The 21,793-nt window shown below is 47.0% G+C and overlaps 1 protein-coding gene across 1 annotated transcript in view; it reads right to left on the bottom strand.

The window, feature by feature from the left end:
- Positions 1–21,793, bottom strand: part of LOC147725245 (GTPase IMAP family member 8-like) — a 350,212-nt gene that overhangs the window by 257,827 nt on the left and 70,592 nt on the right. Inside the window, exons 4-5 of the mRNA XM_086967149.1 lie at positions 12,571–12,801; positions 7,284–7,306 (exon numbers count right to left, since the gene is read on the bottom strand). Of these exons, the coding sequence (XP_086823275.1) occupies positions 7,284–7,306; positions 12,571–12,801 (254 nt within the window). The remainder of the gene's footprint in view (positions 1–7,283; positions 7,307–12,570; positions 12,802–21,793) is intronic.

Here is a 21,793-nt window from a genome sequence, read left to right as displayed (position 1 = left end):
AGGGGTCCTGCACCTTGGAATGTCTGAGCGCCTGCCTCTTGGAGGCTCTGGGTTACTGCACTTTTGAGTCTATGACCTCCTGCACTTCAGACTCTGCTGCAGTTTCTGCTTGTGGATTTCAAGGCTTCAACCTTTTTTTTGGCTACTTATAAATAGCTGCTTCTAACATCTCCCTAAGATGGATCCTCATCTTTTCTTCTATTTCTTGTTCTGAACTGTTCCCAGATGTGTTCTGCAAAGCATTGGAGGATTATTCCCTCTGTTAGGACCCACACTTCTTTCAGATTTATTCAAAATGGTGTGCACTGGATAGTCACATCAGGGCAGCTCCAAAAGTGAAGTGGTGCTACCGAAAGCAGATACAACCTTCTCTGATTCTTGCCTGTGTCTCCTTCACAGGCCTTTTCTCTCCCTCCCTCTACATTTGTCCCTCTTCTTGTCCCCTTACTGTTCAACCACCTTTGTCTCTTCTTCCACCTCTTTCTCTTTTCACCTCCTCTATCATTTTGAGTATTTCACTCTCTCCATCTCTCCCTCTCTGGAACACGTTCAAATAATCGATGATTGGTATGATGCCAACCCCTGAGGATGCTGTGGGCTGAAGGGAAGTTATTGATGGATGAAGAAACGTTCCTTACCACCAAAAGCAAATCTAAGGAGAGTAGGGTTTATGAAGAATTGAGGAGCCCTTAGAGAACAATAGAAATATTACTAAACAATGAGTAGAACTAAAAGTAGGCACACATTGAAAAAGTATTCAGAGGAATTGATTCCAAACCTGCTTGCATTTTCCTGACAGAAACATGGCATGGCTCGACATGTTGCCAACGCCCTGCCCCCCAACTATTTTATGCTGAGGAAAGACCGGGGCATGGGCAAAGGCAGGGGAGTGGCACTGGTGATAGACAGATGCTTTGAATGTTCCGTTATACCAACGAAGGACATCCACGGGGCTGAAGCGCTGGGATTCTGTCTGACACTTTCACCCTCCCAATCCTGTGCGGGATTGCTGGTCTACAGACCCCTGGGTTCCATAGGGTCCTTTCATGAGGGACTTTACTCAGTGATTTCAGCATTGAGTGTGCAGTTTAAACACTGCGTACTCCTAGGCGATTTTAACATCCACTTTGATGTAGCAGACGCTGCAGACACCATGAAGTTTTTAGACTCCACCAAATCCCTGGACTTACTGCCCTATCTGGTGTCCTCCACCCACAACAAGGGGCATACGCTAGACCAAATCTTTTCTACTACGCATATTGTAGTTGCCCCCACTCAACCAGTGCTGTGGTCTGACCATATGCTGGTGACCTTCGATATTCAGTATAAAACTAGCTCTACCATCAGAGATAATGGGCGTCAGCCTCAGACACCCCGCGCCTTCCATAGAGTGTCACCGGACATTATTGAACAGTATCTGTCGAATCACCCCTGCTCGCTGTCGGGCAAAATAGAGGAGGATCTTGTCCTCTTCCAAACTTGGCTCACGCGTTGCCTTAAGAACTCTTCTCGTGTCTCAGCACCATGGTTTACGCCAGCGCTTAATACCAGTCGTAGGCTTTGTAAGAAGGACAAAAGAGCATGGTGATCAAAGTAGCTGGAATCACTGAAGGAGGCCTATAGGCGTTGCACTAAGGCCTATCACAAGGAAATTTACTTGGAAAAGAAAGCTTATTTTGCCAGGAGGATTGAGGAGGCCACTAATACCAGTAAAGAAATCTTTTTGGTGGTGAAGGAATTCACATCGCCGACCTCTATCACTCCTAAGTGTTCCTTTTCGGAACCCTGGGTAACCCAACTGGCAAGCTTTTTTGCTAATAAGATCAAAAGCATCCAGGCAACTTTTCCTTCTACAGTGACAGGGGGAGTGTTTAACCCAGTGCTACTCTCTTCTGTGTCGGCCGCAGGACAGTCCAATCTGTCGAATTTTCCCCCCATTGAGCCTCAAACTTCTCTGGTAATTCTATCTAAAATGAGATCTGGTTCCCCGCTGGACCCCTGTCCCGCTAAGTTTCTAGCCAAAATGGCTTATGTCGTCAACCCCATTATCAATCCGATTTTAAATTGTTCTTTAGAAACGGGGGTAGTGCCGCAAGCATGGAAACAGGCGATGGTTCTCCCTCTCTTAAAAAAGCTGTCTCTGGTCCCTAGTAGCCACACCAATTATCGGCCTATCTCGTTGCTCCCAGTCTTTGCAAAGGTGGCAGAAAAGCATGTGCAGTCCGTCATTTCGGACTTTGTAGAGTCACATGGGATTCTGCATTACACCCAGTCCGGTTTCCGGACGAATTTGAGCCCTGAAACAGCACTGTTGGAGGTGTCAGAGGCCATCAAGGAAGTCCAGGACAATGGAGGAAAAGCACTGCTGGTGCTGTTAGATCTGTCGGTGGCGTTTGACACCGTTCCCCATGATCGCCTCCTGGCAAGACTCTCGGAGATTGGTATCCGCGGAACGGTGTTCAGATGGTTTGAGTCTTTTCTATCCAACCGACAACAGACAGTCTGGGCTCCTCCGTACTCTGCTGCAGTGCCGCCTTTGGAGGTGGGAGTCCCCCAGGGGTCGATTCTGAGTCCCACTCTGTTTAACATCTATATGCCCCCTCTCAAGGCACTGGCAGAGTCATTTGGCACCCAGATTGTCTCTTATGCCGATGCCACCCAGCTTCTCTACACCTGCAGGGGGAACTCGGACTTTGATGGTGATAGCATTAAGCGCTGTCTGGGTGCGGTTTTTGACTGGTTCCAACTTATCCAGCTGAAATGCAACTCAGACAAATCTGAGGTCCTTTTCTTTGGTTGTCCTCCGGACCCCGATTGGAAGTCCTGGTGGCCAGCAGGTATGTATCCACCTACTGCTGATACCATGGCAGCTAAGAATCTGGGAGTTAAGATGGACAATTGTCTCTCGCTTAAACCTCAGATTCTGGGTCTGATTGGACAGTGTTTTGGGATACTAAAAATCCTAAGGAAATTCCTCCCTTTCCTCTCTAATGTCCACAGAAAAATCACGGTGCAAGCTTTGGTTGGATCGGGGTTGGACTACGCTAATGTACTCTACCTTGGCCTGCCTGAGTACCTTCTATCACGCTTGCAGGTTGTGCAGAACTCGGGTGCATGGGCAATCTTTGGCCTTGGCCGCAGCTCTCAGGTCGCAGGACTGCTGAAGTCTCTTCACTGGTTGCCAATCCGGAAACGCATCAAGTTTAAGGCTCTTACCATCGCGTTTAAGGCTCTCCATGGCACCGGTGCACCCTATTTGAGGAAGAGAATTGGCTTTCCCACCCGTCCAGAGCCTTACGTTCGGCATCACTGTCACTGGCCACGATCCCGGTAATTAGGTGTGCCCGGATTGGGGGTCGGTCTTTTAAATATCTTGCACCACGGGCCTGGATCGTCCTGCCACTATCTTTAAGAAAGAGTGAGAATTTAGTGTCCTTTAGGAAAGAGCTCAAGACGTGGTTGTTTTGTCAGTAATTCCTCTTTCAATGCTGGGGTTATGCTGTGTATGGTTTGATAGCGCCGGGACACTCTGCTTGAGTAGCTGAGCGCTCAATAAAACGTCTGATAACATAACATAACATAATTAAGATCCACATTTAAGGACCTCAATTTAACAATGAGTGGAACAGAAGAGAAACTATTGACCTGCTGTACCAGAATGTACTTTTTATACAACGACCATTGGATTTATTAATACTTGTATTTTTAACAATGCATGACATTGTGAATCAGACACATGTAATAGCCCAGTTCTGTGCTTATTGTTCTAGTGTATGCAGGACATTTAATTGAACTGCTATTGTGTCATTCCTTCATGTGCATCTTTTTGAGACTGAACGTTACTGATGTGATCCATGCCCATTTTTGGGGCCTCATTTTTCAGCAAGTCCTGCACTCCATACACTCCTCATTTTTGTTAACTGTTTTGTTATTTTGATAGCCTCACTGTTGTTGAAATTGATAATTTGATGTGAGATGCAATACAAGTGCTGGTGAACATATCACCATAAAAGTAGAGGTGTGTTTTAAATTTTAATGACTGCTCTAAAACCTTTCCTTTCGGAAAGCCTTAGTGTTAATCCCAAGTGGGTGAAACGTTTTGTCACTGCCTCCTGAACATAAAGAATCTGTGTATAATGTAACATGATGATTTAACCTCTGAATGTGAATCATTAGGCCTGGACACCAACTGTATTATAATATTGTATATAAACAGCTTTAGACCTTTGCCTCAGTTTGAACAACTGAAGTACAAGTCTTTATACTATACCCGTCATGATCTCAGAATTAGTTCCTTTCATACAGTTGCTAATTCCCCAGAAATCCTTAGAAACGTGTGCCCACTTTAATTTTTATCACTAATTTAACTGTGTTTACTGGGCCACTCACGGTCAGACAGGCACAAGCAAAACCTTACGTATGCCACTTAAACTAGAGAATACATCAGGAGTTGTAGCCCTATAGGCCCTACACAGGCTCCTCACTGAAGGATGAGACAGGTTTAGAAGGGGGTGTGTTTTTTAAACAACTCCAATGAAATTTCAAGTACTGGAGGGACATCTGAGGATTGGCAGGGGCATCAAAAGTACTGAAAGAGGTTTTAAGTACTCTGGGGTTGTGGAAAACTTGAGATAGTTTCTGTGGACAAAGGTGCTTCTTGAGGACGCGTGAGAGGTTCCCTGGGTTCATGGGTTATTTCCATAAGTCTAGTGTTGGACTTGTCCATTTTTGCAGGGTCATCCCTGAGCTTTTTGCCTTTCTCCTGTATTTTGTCTGACCTGTTGTTGTCTGTTTTATGACTCTGGGCACTTTACCACTGCTGATCAGTGCTAAAGTGCATATGCTCTCCCTATTGTAAATTGATGTATGGATAAGTGATTTCACGATTGGTTGGTTTGGTTTACTTGTCAGACCCTAGTGTGCCCAGCGCTTGTAAACCAAATGCTGCTAGTGGGCTTGCAGCACTAATTGTGCCACCCGCAGGAGCAGCTTGTAAAAGTGTGTCTCAGGTCTGCCATTGCAGAACCTTTGTGCAGTCTGGTACTGCCATGTTGACTGGGCAAGGGCACCTACTTGCCCGTCCCTAAACCTTCCCTTTTCTACATATTAGTCACCCCTATGGTAAGCCCAAGGGCAGGGTGCATTGTGGGTAAAAGGTAGGAGAAGCCCTGATGTGTGTGGCATGTCCTAATAGTGAAATACAGCCATTTTCGTTTTTCACTATTGTATGGCTACCTGTTCCCCATAGGCTAGAATGGGCAGTTTGATTATTACAGCTTATAATCGTAACTGACTCAGGGAACTAGGTAGAAATTTGAGTTTAGTATGCTTGAACTACATCTTTTAGTGAAGTTGGTTTTAACATTCTTTGTTTGAAAATACCACTTTTAAAAAGTAGGTATTTTGTTGTCTAACCATCCAAGCCTGACTCTGCTAGTTTGTGAATTCCTTGTCTGGAGTTTGAGTGACAGGGACTGGGGATTCCAGGAGACAGGGTGAGACAGCACAGGGCTGATAAGAGAGATCTGCATGCAGATGGGAGGGAGGAGTTGCACCTGGGACCTGAATAGGGTTGTGCCTTCCCTCCACAATGCTGGCTCCACCTCCTGTGGTGCGTCTGATGTCCCTGGCCTGCACCGTGAAAGGAAAGAAGGAGTCTTGTCACAAAGTGCTCCAGGACTGACCAGAACTGGTTTGGACTAGGCAAAGTCCTCTCTGCCTTTAGAGAACAAAGAGAAAATGAGGATAAAAGAGAAGACCCAGACCCAAGAACTTTAGATCACTTTTGAGAAACAAGAAGAAAACTTTGCTGAGGAGAGGATCCAGAGAGACTGAGGAGAGAATATCCCTAAGTGTGAGGGATTGGCCTGCAGTTGTTGCCTGACTGCCAAAGAAAGGAGAAAATACTTTGTGCTACTTTCATTCAACTTGTGAAGTATCTCCAAAGGCTTGAGATAGAGCTTGTCTCCGGCTGAAGTCTCAGGGACAACAGACTTCACCCACCAGCTCCCCAAGTGTTATTTGGAAGTGCCTGCAGTTGTGTTGGGCTTTTCTAAGGGACTGCGTGTCACAAGGAGCTGGAAGTGCGATTCACGAAGAATTGTGTTGCCAAACTGCTGCTGTCACTTCACAACGCAAAGGTGCCTCGCCGGTGTAGAGGATCGACGTCGCACCAAACACAGCCGCATTATCAGAGAAGCGTGTCGCCGCTGCAGCTGTCGCATCATTGCCGAACCGCCTCGCATCGCCGGAGAAGAGGACCAACGTCGCACCAGATGCCACCACATCACCGGGAAGCATGACGCCGGGCCTGTCGCGGCTCAGAAGAATCGTTGAGTCACCGCATGGCCTTCGAGCGTGCAAACATCGTGTTGCATCAAGGAGAAGACACCATTTTTGTTTGTTGCACCGGATCTTCATCGCATCACGGCACAGCTGGTCGCATAACCACGGAAGAGCAGTAAGAATCCCCCCGCATCACCTCCCCGTGCTGAGAAGAACCGACACATCCCCTACGTATCAATGGATTCCCAACACATCACTGTTCTTGCGTGTAAGGAACCAACGCATCACCTTCCCTGCAACACTTTTGTTGTTTAGCATTACGCATCCAAAGGTACATTGACCTCTAAGTGTCGCATTGTACATCTTAAGAGAACTGAGCTAATACTACCATTTTTAAAGTACAGTATTGTGGATTTTTGTTGTTTGTGGTCTTGTGTTAAGTTTATATAAAAATACGTATTTTTACACTACAACTTGTGTGGTGTCCATCTGTAGTGTTGTCACTGGGTTACTGTATGTGGTCACAAGTGCTTTACACACCGCCTCTGAGATAAGCCTGTCTGCTCATGCCAAGCTTCCAAGGGGGGTGAGCAGGGGTTATTTTAGGAGTGTACCCCCTTACCCTGACTGCACTCAAGGGGCCCTATTTGGTCAAAGGTACCTACCTCTGCCAACTAGGGAACCTCAAATCTAACAACTAGGAGTTTGAGGAGTCTCATAGTTGTTTTTTTGTGAACTCAACTAATGTTTCTTAGAACGAAAAAGAGTGTGTAAAGACAGTGGATGTTTTGGGAACAACTTGAAGGTGGGGGGACTTAACACTGTTTGGTGCTTTTGAAAGACAGGGGAGTACCTACGTAGCTACCTACATATACTTATTGTATAAGGTAGTATTCCTTTGGCAGCACAGTAAATTTGTTTAAGTTCAGTACTGATTTCCACTCAGCAGCCAGACCAGCTCCTTACAGACTGAGAGGAGGACAATACACCAAACATACCTGTCCAGGGTGCTTCTAACATCCTGCAAAACAGAAGAAAGGCAGAAGGGCATCAGTTTGCGTAATACATTTTACATTCTGGCAGCAGTTTAGGTTTAATATAAGTTGGGATATTCAAGTTAAGTTAAACACATGCAAGTATCTCACCCAGGAGACACTAGGATTTCGATCTCACACCTCATCACACACAGTCTGTGGCATTCCGATTAGGATCACATGACTCAGCACAGTTTGCAATATCCCTAATTTGCCCACAAGTCAGCAAGGATTTTACATTCTGAATGAGAACAGGTGACAATACAGACTGTGATTTTCTAAACGTGTAATGTATTATAGTCTTAAAATTTCTGCAATCAGATCGCATAGGCTGCTAAAACTGATACATTACCAGAAATTAGTGAGGAAATATTAGAGAAACCACTAGTGTCAATACTTAAAGTATACAATGCCAATATACTTCTCACACTCTTGTATGCAATTGAATGTTCTCCTGTAGATAAACAAGGATTTTGGATAACGCACAGGATAAGATCTTTAAGTCTCTTGTTTCTGTTAGACAAAGTTTTCCAATGCAAGCGGCAAGACTAGAACTGGGTATAACCAGAACCTTGGAAAATGCACTTGTATCTCCTCTGCAACCACCTTGCCCATGGCAGCCCCTCCTGGCATACAGGGTCATCACAACAAGGCAGTATGGGCTTGGCGCTCCTCTCACAGGCCTCCATGCATGGCTCAGTACTGGGCAACACTATTGGTATACAAGGGTTACCAATTCTCCACTATGGGCAAAACGCTGATCAGTACACAATCATATCCTCACACTTCACCTTGGGAGTCTTCTCAGTAGAGCTCCCTACTGGACCTCGCTCCCGCGAACCTTCTCCCCTTTTCACAGGGCACACTCGTTTTGGGAAGCCGGAAGGCTCTGGTGCTTCAGGCTGCAGGGCAAGAGGTCTTGGCTTCCCTGAGTGATGTCCCCTCACCCAGACAGGAGGCTAACAGGCCTAACCTCCCACCCATCCAGGTAACAGGAAAAAGTTGTGCAGAGTTTTCCCTCCTCATACAGTCAGTCTGGCTGTTTGGCAGATAACACATTTTGAGGTTAGCTAACGAAACGCGTTGGTTTTTGTGCTGTGAATATGCTGCATTGGACTTAAGAATAAATTGAGTGTTGTCTCACGTAAAAACTTAGTGGCTGGAGTGGCGGATTCATTTGTTTCCCGTGGGATACGGCGTTCTACGGGTTACCCAGTTGTAAAATTACCTGTTTAAGTATAGTGATTCGATATTTTTGTAGTCGATATTTTTACATCTATATTTTGTTATCGATATTTAAACATGGAACCATGTCAATGCCCCAATCAGCCATTTTTGCTATTTCTTCTGAAGTGAGACCCACCTGGGCATGGCGACTCAACCCTATCGACGTTGATTCACCATGAGAGTCACTGGAAAGGCTCAGGAACTTAACCCAGACTAGGCTGTTTGACTTTATTTCCGTGAGAGACGGTATATCCTTAAAAAGTCTGAGTAAATTGCCCCTGTTTAAAATGTTGTGTTGACCTTTGATGAAATATCTGGGGGTGAGAATCACCTCATGCGTTGCTTTACTAACTTGGTTTGCTTTATGCTGGATATTTTGGTCTCCTTCCAGAATGCTTCTGTTGTGGCTAGAGCCAGGATTCCGTTGGCATGGTTCTAATTGCTGGATCGGGCTTTGAAATTGCTGAGCAGCTTGATATCAATTTTTCTGGCAGCCCGGGATCTATTTGTTCCTGAAGTATGTTGACCCTGATATTGGATCCTTGATCCTTAAATTAACCTGCTGGTTTTCTTTGCTCTGCCTCTTGATGTTTAGTACATAATATGGTTGTGCTGCTGTTGCCGGGCCTGTTGGACTATGACTGATCTCCATGTGGGAGACTGACTGTGCGGGGCTATCCCTCTCTTTTGTGATGCCCGAAGCGGCTGGTGCTACGAGTGTTGAATTATTTGAAACATGATTTTTGGGGAAAATCGGGAAGAGGCGTCTTTTATCTGTACTGATTTTTGAGTTTTGAGTGTGAGTTGGTAATAGGAGAGCACATTTTTTTGATGCCTTGGCTTTTTTTTCCTGTTTCTTTCATTTTTTCCTAGCCCTCCTTGAAAGAGGTTCCTCCTTCCTTTTCTGATTAGAGTTGTTACCCTTCATTTGCCTCCCTGTACAGCTCCACAGCTGGATGGGCTACTGAAAGGTTTGGTAGATACTAAAGGTTCTTGTATCTCGGGTTTTGTTGTTGGGTTACCCGTGTTGCCTCCAGCGGCGTTGCCTAGAGGTCTTTCTGGGATTAAAGCAGGTAAGGAACTGCTCTTTTTCCTTGGGCCCATCATGCTTCCTGTTTGAATTTTTAATGAATCTACCAAACCTTTAAGGATTTCTGGCAATGTTGCCCATGTGTCCATGAGAGCTGCGCACGCAACAGGTGCCAATGTGGTTATTCTGGATCTTTCTAAGCTTGTTCTCTAAGAAGTCCACCTTGTTGTTCAGCTCCACTAGTCGTTCGCAATGGTGGATAAAAGATCGATTTGTAACTCCATTTTCTTCGATTGCCTGCGGAGTGACCTGGCCATGTTTTGAACTGTTTCCCCAGGTGGGGATGCTCCGGGATCGTAAATGGCACTACTCTCGTAAAGTTTCTGACTTTGAGAACTTGGTGTAGGGGAAGGAGTGCGCCAGATGTCGTTGGAGATTCTGAAGAGATTTGGGGTCAGCTCCAGTGTGCTTTGTATCTTAGATTCCAAGTTTAGGAGGAATGTAGGTGATAGGTAACCTGAGTTTTGCAGCTGCTCTGACACACCTGTTTTTGTTGGACTGGATCCCGTGAATACAAGCAACGGTGTTGCACGGGAGAGAGAGAAGATTAGATTGTTCCTGACAGTGTATTTGGGCTGTCACTACTTGCTCTGGGTTTCTGCGAGTTAATGTAGTGCTGTCACCTACTGGGTCACTTGCATGTCTGTGTTTCTTTCCAAATGGGCAGCCCAACCCTGAACAATATTGAGAACGTCGTCTTTCGATGCTTGTGCTTCCTATGTTTGCACATTGTACTTGTGTAGCAGGGAGCTTGTGTTAGAACTGGCTCCCTGAACTTTGATCCAACCCGTTGCTGGTCTTGGCTCTTGGTTGATCTAACAGGGCAGAATTGTTCTCTGTATTGGGCGGAGGTTTATATAAGAATTGGGTTATGAGGCCACCCAGAGGCGACTTTAAAAAGGATTTTTTGTTGTGTACTGCAATCCTTGCACTCCTTAAAATTCTGTGTGATACTTTAGACTAAAAAATAGCTTTGCATGGCCATTTTCTTGGTGCTGAGTGTTTTTTCTTTCTCTTTTTTTTATCATTCTTCTGTGGATATGATCAGCTTATCAATAAGTCTGGGGTGCACCTTGCTCCTCGCGGCTTCATCCACTGCGCTTCCCACTGTAAGAGTGCTCTGACTCAGGTCCCAGGGCTTGGGGGTTCTGGGGGTGCTCGATGGAGAGCTCAGTCTAACGGGCTTTGGGAGATTTAGTAGGCTTTGACTCCCTCCTGCCCCCTCTGCACGCCTCTGCTCACCCGATGTGTTCCAAGGCTGGAAACAATCAGTGCTTCCTGGGCCACTGTAGAGTCCTCGCTCAGTGCCTTTGTCGACTCCTTTCCCCTCCACCTTTCTAGCTGCCTCTGCCTCCTACCTCCTCCTCTGGGCACTACTCCTGCAACAGCTGCACACGCCATGCTCAGGAACGGCCACGGACCCAGCTCCTCCTCTCATGGGTGTCCGCCAGGGGGTCCACACGGCGATGAGCTTTAGGCAGCAGTAATACGGGCTGCAGGAATACGGTTTATAACAGCACGTGTGCACTGCACGCACTGCGGCACCCCACAGCACTCGGAGCGACCCTTGACTCCTCGGCGGTCGATCGTGTAGAGGCTGAGCGAGGAACTCCCCCGCTGTACACGGCCCCCACTGTCCAAGGTGGCAGGCAGAGAGCCGAGAGCCAGGAGTCAGCTGTTTGCTCCCAGCAACTGACAGGCGGCTTTCCTTCTGCAGCTGCAGCGGCCGTGGCTCACCTCTCCCCCGCTTCCCTCCACTCTCTCCCTCTCCTTGCTGGCTGTCAGTTGCTGCGGGGGCAGGGGTAAGGGAGCAGAGGTAACGGAGCGGCGCTCTCCTCGCTCCTGCCACAAAATGAGGGGCTGGCTGACTGACCGGAAGAAGGTTAGCGCGCTGTGCGTGTACCCATTGACCTACCCAATCCACCGGGTCCAGCAGGTCAATGGGCACACGCACAGTGCACTAACCTTCTTCACACACAGCAGCAATGCCTTGGGCGTGAATCCACCGGGCACTGGTGAAGCCTGTGACCATCTGAATTTGGTAGTTCCAGGTTGTAATAAGGTACTTTAGTCTAATTGATACTTCCTATGTGTGCGACCCTTCACACCGGTTGCATTAGATGAAGATAACATTTACTAAGATCCGGAAGAATCGCTAGTTTAATGAACAGGAAAGCGAGAAACACCATGACCAACACACTCTAACAAGGACAACACGAGCCATTATCCTCGGGCGAGTGCCTTGTACACTGTTTTTAGTTATGGTAGGAGACCTCCAGAATAAAGTTTGTCCTTCCAGGTACTCCCAATCCTATTTTCATCACTCCATCACATCTACACAGTTCTGGCCCCACATCCGCACTTCACCAAACGGCAGTTGGATAGAAGATCTCCGACAAAGTGCCCCTATTTTAGGGAGCCCGTTGGGTATTGCACCGTTGACCTAATGAGGAGCAGCCCAAATGATGAAGCATGACACCTGAAAGGGTGTGTGAGGGCATTAAGATCCAACATATAGATCCCCATCTATATCCTTCTTTGATATAGTGGGGACAGGTCACCCGTGACTTCTGAATGGAGTCACATGACACAGTCTGTGATATTCTTAAAGAGGTCACATGTTACAGAACAGAATGAAATTCTTATTGGAGTCACATGACCCAGACCACCATAATCTTTATACTGTGTCAGGCTTTCAGTACAAAAGGAGGTTGCTGTATACTGCACCTGCATGTACATTGTGTTGGACTGTCAGATAAGAAGGATTGCTGTTAGTTGAACTTTTCTGTATGTTTAGGTTGTCATAGTACAGGAAGTTATTGTAAATTAACCCTCTCTGTTGATCAAGCATGTTCTCCACTTACATTCTACACATCACACACTGTATGAATGAAGCACTTCTGTACTGTCGTGAATTACCAAGCAGTGTCTCACCTTCAATAGGTCCAATGCGGGTTCCTTGCATTTCTTCTCTAGATCTGTTATCAGGGCTTCAAGAGTGGTGATTTGATTGGACAGTTTGCAGATATTTGCATTTTCTACCATGTTCAGTGTCTTCTCCATCCCCTCCAGCCTCTCATACATTGCCTGCTCCTTCTCTCTCATGAACTGGCTCAGCTCTTCAATCTCATTCTTAATTTTCTGCTTCTCCAATATCACCCTATTCTGTCAGCATCAAAGAAATGAGGGTTAGATTCTTGGAAACTTTCAATGAGGTTCATCATGAAGAGTGCGCAGGATGGGTGGCGTTCTGAGAGGGGGAACCAAGGCATTCTTACAACCAAAAATAGGAATGGTGCCATGTATTGGGGCATGGTTGTGCTAAGCTAAAGCTAAGCAAGAAAAGGGTGTTATTTGCAGCTGCACACTCTTGATTCCTTTTTTTCCACTGTCTTTGTTCTCTGTTCCCATTAAAAATAGCCGCTCACTAGACTTTCCTCTGTCCACCCACCTCCCCGACTGAGCTGTGTACTGCACACTAACACAGACCCCCACTGAGCTATGCAAAGCCCAGGTACACAGATCCTCCACTGGGCTGTGCACTGTCCATCAACCTCCTCCACTGACTGTGCACTGTCACCAGCACAGATACCCACTGAACTGTGTAATTCCCAAGCACATAGGCACCCTACTGCGTACTACCCGCTACACAGCCCGCCAATGATCCATACACTACCAACTCACAAAGAACTTCACTGACTTGGGCACTGCCCACCAACTGCCCACTGCCCGCCAACACAGCCTTTAACTGGGCTGTGCACTACACCATACCACCTTGATTGACCCTGCATGGCTTGGTAATTCCGGGGTAAGGAAAGGCAGCGCAAAGGCAGGGAGGCATTACTTGGAGCATGGATGTTGCTACGCTTTTTGGCACATTCAGAGATTTACCAAGACTGTTAAACATGGGAATGCATTAAAATCATACGGCTCCCTGACTGAGGTGCACTAAGGAGAAATGTGTTCATTTCTCCTTGTTTTTTCCTCTTTCTAATGGTTGTTTTTGTGCAGGAATGTGTCCCTTCCACCATGAAAGCAATCCTGCCGGCAACACATGCACCCATGCACCAAATCCCAAGGGTGCCTGTGCTGGAGCACTAGCAGAGCGAGAGGACAAAAGTGCACCATATCCTGGTAGATATGACTCATTCCTGGTCTCCCCATTTGGAGCAGAGGAGCTACTTGTTTTGCTGCATCAAATAATAGTAAATCTGGCCCTTCCTGTCCAGCTCAGTGCTTTTATTTTCAAGAAAGAAAGTTAATCACACAGTTGTGCTAAATGCTATACATTTTAATGTGCATATAAGATAATGACGCTGAGTGCAATACCATGAAAACTCTACTCTAGATCCCTAATTGCTTCTCCTCAGTGATCCCCTGGTTCAATGTTCCCATCCACTCTGTTGAGTTAGGAGTAGCATGATTCGGGCATGGGTGCAGTTTGTGTGTGCTCATAGTTCAAAGGCTCCCAGGCTTTGTCTTACCATTCCTCAGAAGAGCCACTGCTTTTGAGTCTTTCTGGTGGCATCTCTAAAGGTATCGGCCCTACTGGAGCCAGACGCAGACCATTTCGGGCACTGCACCCACCCAATCCCTGTTAGGGAAACTGTGATGCAGGAGCAGGCATATGCCTAGCTGGAGCGTTCTTCTTCAGATGGAGCCCTATATAAACAGGAACAGACTGCAAAAGAAATGTCTTGAAATGTGATCCCGGAAGGACTTAAGTAAGGTGCAGCTCTGGGTAGGCCGAAGGAAAACCCTCAGTTGCAGCCTAAGCGAAGGCATATGGCAATCAGGCAGTTGCAGCTCTGATCTGGCTCTACATCAATATTTAAGTTGCAGGCTTCACCGGGATTATGGTAATCCTGTAGAAGTGACACTAACTGGACTGTCAAGGAGCACAGAACAACCGTTCTCACAAGGAACGTAGATGAAAGATTCAGGGGCACTATGGTCCTCACTAGAATGCTCTTGAGTAGTTTGCCTCTTCCTGAATGTGCTGGACCTCACTCCTCCCAAAAGTGTTGGCACCTGCAGTATCAGGCAGACAACTTCCCTCTCTCAGGAGTCAGGCAGTCTTCAAGGCAGTTCATTGCAGAGCCACAACTTCTCCAGAAGATAGACAAGACTTCATGTTATGTCCCTTCACCTCTTGACGATTGGCTATCAGGAGAACAGCATTCCTGGGTACACAGCAGTTTTAAAATATATGTGGAGTATTCACATTGTTGGTAACAAAGGAATTTGAATTGAAAGAAAGAGGGGTGTTTCAGGCTCAATTCTACATACAACATTTAGAGAGAGAATTTGGATTCACTGACTCAAATTACAGAACCGTTTTGGGGTGGTTCACTTGTATTTCGAAACTACATATTCCATCTTTGGACTCTTGGCATAGAAATAACATAGATTATTGTCACCCAACTCAATGCCACTCATTTTATGCACTTCAGAAGGGAAAAAGGCTCAAATATGAATATACTTTGAACAAACAAAAGATAAGAGGCATTTGGCGAAACAGGAACAGTTTGTTTAATTAAACACTTCGGCTGGGAAACAGTTACAGATATGGGGTCTGAGGACTGTATCAAAGTACAATTAATCCGAGCAGTGTTTTATACATTTTTGGGGGCATAATAAAACAATTTTGGTGATCCTTTTTTGGTAAAGAATGTGGCCTGTTTGTCAGTTATTAATGGGGTTTCCCAACAAAGCCCAGAACCTGAGGATTGATACAATAAACAAACAGTGGTTGACAAGCACAAGAGGTATGTCATGACGGTTAAACAATTCTCTTTTGGGTATTGAAGAGTTATTTGGATTTTGATAGTAGCTAAAATGGACGTTTGTTGATCCCTTCACAGCTAGTGATTAATACGCGGCAGTAAGGAGTTCAATGGCCTGATTGTGTCGCTGTTTGTTAAATTGGATTGGTGACACAAGTACGGAAAAGGTGAGTTTTTGTATACTCTCCTTGATGTGCTAAGGAAGAGTAGAATATATGACATATGTCTAACTAGGCTACTATGTCTACTCTTATATTTTCTGATGCAGAAGGTGAAGGAGTTGGATTCCCTTAATAGGAACCAGCATTTTATTTATTGATTACTGAAGACGCCACATCGAATTAAATTGTTGAGCATTGGATCTGTAATGTACTATAGAAGAGAGCTCTCCCGGGTTAATAGGAATCCCCTTTTTTTAACATAGATGAGTTTTGGTTCTTTTTTATATAGGTTGCGACGATCCACCACCACCAGCAACAGGTTGCCCGAAGAAGCTGGAACAAGATCACAGCCGACCAGCTCGCCGCTTCCCGGAGCCAGCACCCTCCCGCCAGCTCAGCGAAACCCAGCCAGGCCGCCGACAACCTCACGAAGTGGATCAGCAACTGCGCGGATGAAGTCGCCCCACTGAGGACCCCGCCCAGCAGACCCGGCAGCAAGAAAGCCCCATGGTTCACCGACGAACTCAAGAGCTCCAAGAAGAACTGCCAAGCCCTCGAGAAAGTCTGGAGAAGGGAACCAACACCGGACAACATGTCCACCCTCAAGCTCGCCACCCGGAAGCACCACCAACTGATCCGCGCCACCAAGAAAACTGCATTCAAGGACCGGCTGGACAACAACGTACACAACTGCAAGGAACTCTTCAACATCGTGAAAGAGCTCTCCAACCCCAACGCCGGAAACAACGACATCACCCCATCGCAAGACCTCTGCAACTCCCTCGCCTCCTACTTCCACAACAAGATTGCGGACATACACAACAGCTTCAGCATTCAACCGACGCACGCCACGACCGCAGCAATGCCCCCCACCACCACCCTCCGCGCCTGGACTCCGATCAGCACCGAAGACACCGTCCGCATGATGAACTCCATCCACTCCGGATCTTTGACCGACCCCTGCCCTCACCACGTCTTCAACAAAGCCGACGCTGTCATCGCACCCCACCTGCGGGACATCATCAACACCTCCTTCGACACCGCCACCTTCCCGGAGAGCTGGAAGCACGCCGAACTCAGCGCTCCACTAAAGAAACCAACAGCAGACCCCACCAAACTCAAGAATTACCGCCCCATCTCGCTCCTCCCGTTTCCAGCCAAAGTCATCGAGAAGACCGTCAACAAACAGCTGGCCGCCTTCCTCGAGACGAATGGATCCCTCGACCCCTCAAAGTCTGGCTTCCGAGCCAACCACAGCACCGAGACCGCCCTCATCGCTGCCACCGATGACATTAGAGCCCTGATGGACAACGGAGAAACAGCGGCCCTCATCCTCCTAGACCTCTCCGCGGCATTCGACACTGTCTGCCAACGCACCCTAGTGCAGCGCCTCAGCAACGTCAGAATCCAGGAAAAGGCACTGGAGTGGATCATCTCCTTCCTCGCCGGAAGGACACAGAGAGTCCGCCTCCCTCCGTTCAGATCAGAAGCCACCAAAGTCATCTGCGGCATTCCTCAAGGCTCCTCGCTCAGTCCAACCCTCTTCAACGTCTACATGAGCCCCCTCGCGGCCATCGCACACCAACACAACCTCAACATCATCTCCTACGCCGACGACACCCAGCTGATCCTCTCCCTGACCAACGACCCCGCCGCCGCCAGAGCCAACCTTCACGAAGGGATGAAAGATGTAGCCGAGTGGATGACGACCAGCCGCCTGAAACTGAACTCAGACAAGACGGAAGTCCTCATCCTGGGCTCCTCGCCCTCCGCCTGGGACAACTCCTGGTGGCCCCCCGCCCTGGGCACCGCACCCAAACCGACAGACCACGCACGCAACCTGGGCTTCATCCTGGACTCCTCCCTCTCCATGACCAGACAAGTCAACGCCGTCTCCTCGTCGTGCTTCAACATCCTGCGCATGCTACGGAAGATCTTTCGGTGGATCCCCACCGAGACCAGGAAGACGGTCACCCAGGCCCTCGTCACCAGCCGACTGGACTACGGCAACGCCCTCTACGCCGGAACCACCGCCAAGCTCCAGAAGAGACTCCAGCAGATCCAGAACACCTCAGCCAGACTCATCTTCGACATCCCACGACACAGCCACATCTCCGGACATCTGAGAGACCTGCATTGGCTTCCTGTCAACAAAAGAATCACCTTCCGTCTCCTCACCCACGCACACAAAGCCCTACACGATCAAGGCCCGAGCTACCTCAACAACCGCATCAACTTCTACGCTCCCAAACGCCACCTCCGATCAGCCAGTCACGCCCTCGCCGCCGTCCCCCGCATCCGAAGAATGACAACAGGAGGAAGGTCCTTCTCCTACCTGGCCGCCAAGACCTGGAACTCCCTCCCGACCGACCTGCGCCTGACCCAAGACCACCTCTCCTTCAGGAAGAAGCTCAAGACCTGGCTGTTCGAGCAGTAGCAGCACCCCCCCCCCCCCAAGCGCCCTGAAACCCTCCGGGTAAGTAGTGCGCTCTATAAATGTCTTTGATTGATTGATTGATTTTTATGTAGTCCTGACGAAGACCCCAGATTGACAAATCAAGTTTAGGTGACACAAAGAGGGGTCGACGTGTTTAACAAAACATCCCAATCAACGTCCAATGAGTGACAGTACAATTCAATTCTGAAGTTTTGACATATGATTCACATTTGAGAATGGGACGTGTTCTTTGAATAATTAGATGTTGTATATTATAATTTATAAATGCATATATTGTAATGTGTTGTGATGTGCATATTCATTTAATGTTCACACTTGCCCATGTTTGTTATGTGATGTGATTTATTTATGTGATTTATTTATGTTATTATTTATATTGTGTTTATACTATGTGTATGGATACACTATTATAAATAAAAAAAATTTCAGAAAGATTGGGAGAACTCTCGATTAATTCATTGTAATTGGTTTGTATTTTTCATTGAAGGAACAGGCCAATATAGGGGCCCAGATTTGAAAGTAAACTGCCTTTTTTCTAGTATTGAAAGTAGCAGAACCACTGTTTGTTTATTGTTTGTCAGTGGAATCATAAATAAGGCCCCCTTATAACAAATGAAAATGGGCTTTGACCTTGCGTGGGCACAATGGGACCAGTGTGTAATGTGTCCAGATGTCTGGGCTGAGGGGCACTTGATTGCAGTGTGCACTGTGTGTGCTGTGCATTGGTTGGCTTATCCTTCTAACTTCTTGTGGCATCTGACTTCATGTTGTTTGAGAATGCACGCACCCCTTCAGCCATGTATGCTTTATTAGGGCTAATCTCCCTGGACCATTGTGGTGTCGCTGTACATATCTGTGGGATTGATGTTAATCTGCCACCTACGTGCCACCCCACCAATGACCTGTCAATCAGTAGCATAAGGCCTAGGTCTCAGAGTCTGCCTGGACAAGAATTTCTGAATTGGAGTTGACGAAGTATTCATGATGGGTGAATTTGATAATAGAGATGCACTTTTGTTATGATACATGAATGTATCATTATTCATATTGACATTGGCACCCTTTTCTTTAATCCCCTCACTTCGGTGTCTGGTTCATACCCCTCCAGTTACAGGGTTGCAGACAACACACTTCAATCATCTCAGAGCATAGTGATCACCCTCCATTTTGTTCTAGGCCTGTCCAGGGGTTATCCAAAATGGATCCAACAGTCCTCCATTACTCTGGCTCACTCATATTTTTTATTTTTATTTTATTTTATTGAACTTGTATTGCGCACAGCTACCCGCAGTGGGTTTCCCGGCGCCAGGGACAGACTGGAGAAGAAAACAAACAACTGCAGAAAGGGAGACACTAGACCGGAAAAATTTAAAAACAGAAGAGTCTTCAGCTTTTTGCGGAAAGCCAAAAGACTCGTTTCTGTTTTAAGCGCCAACGGGAGAGCATTCCACATCTTGGGTCCTAGATATGCAAATGAACGGCCTCCCATTTTTGCCAATCGGATTCTGGGAATCACAAGATTGCCACTGTTAGATGACCTCGGAAGGCGGCCAGGCTGATATGGCTGCGCAAGATTGTGCAAGTAGGCAGGAGCAGAACCTTGACGAATCTTGAAGAGGATGCACAAAGTTTTAAAGGCCACACGATCCGAAATTTTTAACCAATGGAGGTCGCGTAGAGCTTGCATTGCGGACGTTCTCCGTGGGACATTGGGCAGCAGGCGAGCAGCTGAGTTCTGTACAACCTGGAGTTTATTGATTGTAGCTTTATCTGCTCCTAGATAGAGCACATTGCAGTAGTCGATATAGGACATCACAAGGGCCTGTACGACAGTTCTACGAGTGGACTCAGGCAACATCCATATGATCTTCTGCAACCAGCGAAGAGTTTTGAAACAGATTGCAGCGACCTTAGTTGCCTGCTGCCTCATCGAGAGTTTGTCGTCAATTAGGACACCGAGGTTACGAGCAACAGGCACGGGGGTAGGCAGAGGACCCATATCACTGGGCCAGTGTCTTGAACCCCAAAGATCTTTTTGTTTGCCTAGTATGATCACCTCGGTCTTGTCTCCGTTGAGCTTTAACAGATGCGTTTGCATCCAAGCTGCAACACGAGAAAGGCCGGTTTTAAGGGCAGAAGTGTCCTGAACCCTGCTGCTAGACAAAGAGAACACAATCTGCGTGTCGTCTGCATATGAGTATATAGACAAACCGGCGTCCTCTACGATGGAAGCAAGTGGTCTGATGTAAATATTGAACAACAAAGGGCTCAATATAGACCCTTGAGGGACGCCGTAGGCAGAGGAATGAGTCGCAGATTCAGCTTTGTTTGAGAAAACCTGAAAGGTGCGCTCATTAAGAAATGAGGACACCCAGGCGAGCGCTGATCCAACAACACCAAGGGAACAGAGAGACTCCAGTAAGATGGAGTGGGACACGGTATCGAAAGCAGCGCTTAAGTCAAGAAGAATAAGCGCAAAGGTCTCACCGCCATCGATACCGTGTCAGAGTCGCTCAGTTACCCCAAGGAGTGCGGATTCGGTGGAATAATTAGCGCGAAAGCCTGATTGGGATGGATGGAGATATCCCACGTTTTCAACAAACTCATTAAGCTGGGTGTTAACATGACGCTCTAAGATTTTAGAACAGGCTGGCAGCAGGGATATAGGCCTGAAGTTGGCAAGATTTGTGATGTCAGCACCAGATTTCTTAAGCAGGGGAACGACCATGGCATGTTTCCAGTCCTGTTCCACCCGAGATTCAGTGAGAGAGACGTTTAGCAGCCTCATTAGGAATCTCCGTGGTTCAAGGTCAAGTTGTTTGAGTATCTTCATGGGGACTGGGTCCCGCGGAGAACCTGACCTGATACTTTTTAAGCAGGATAGGAAGGAAGAGTCATCAAATGGTATCCAGTTGTAGATGAACTCAGTTGGGGAGATGAAGGTATTACAGGACGGACCGTGTTGAGAGGAATCAATTGGTGGAGGAAGGGATGCCAGAGATTGATGGATGCCCTCAACCTGGATATAAAAAAGTCTGCATTGGCATTACATTGTGTGCCATCTAAAGCCGGCAACGCGGGGACGGTATCAGCTCCTGTGAGTTTCTTAACTGTGGCAAAGAGAGTTCGAGGACAATTTTGCACTGAAGTGATTGTGAAGGCAGTGTAAGAGGCCTTACCACGTTTGCAGTTTACATGATAAAGTTTTAATTCTTCTTTGTAGATCACTTTAGAGGAAGCGGAGTAGGACGTCCTCCACTTCCTCTCCAGGGCTTTACATTTGGAACGTTGGGTTTTCAGCTCCTCCGAATACCAAGGTGCTGGTGGGCGCAAGGATCTACATTTGCTGCTGGACCGAGGGACAAGAGCCGTTACTGCATCTGTCAACCAATCAGAGATGGAAACATTCAGATTCTGCTCAGTGTTGATGGAGGATGGAATAGACTCAGTTAAACGCAGATTAAAATCAGCTATGTTGAGCCTGTCCCAGCGATAAGATGATTTAATTTCTTCCACATAAACCCTGAGTATAGACCAGGTGGTAATACGAAGTGTATCGCATAGTGATCCGACCAGACAAGCGGGCGGGCAGAGTGGGTGCAGTCAAACAAACGTGCTATACTCATGCCTAATACACATCCAGGATTTTTTCACAAGGGAGGTGGCATAAAGACAGAATTTAAACTTTACATAAGAGAGCCAGAAGATATCAACCTGAGTGATGCAGACAAAGTGTTCTGGTCACATTGATT

The sequence above is a fragment of the Lissotriton vulgaris genome, chromosome 4_1, assembly GCF_964263255.1.
Source record: "Lissotriton vulgaris chromosome 4_1, aLisVul1.2, whole genome shotgun sequence".
Classification (NCBI taxonomy): domain Eukaryota; kingdom Metazoa; phylum Chordata; class Amphibia; order Caudata; family Salamandridae; genus Lissotriton; species Lissotriton vulgaris.
The sequence above is the reverse complement of the archived record's forward strand: the minus strand, read 5'-3'. Positions and strand labels throughout refer to the sequence as shown.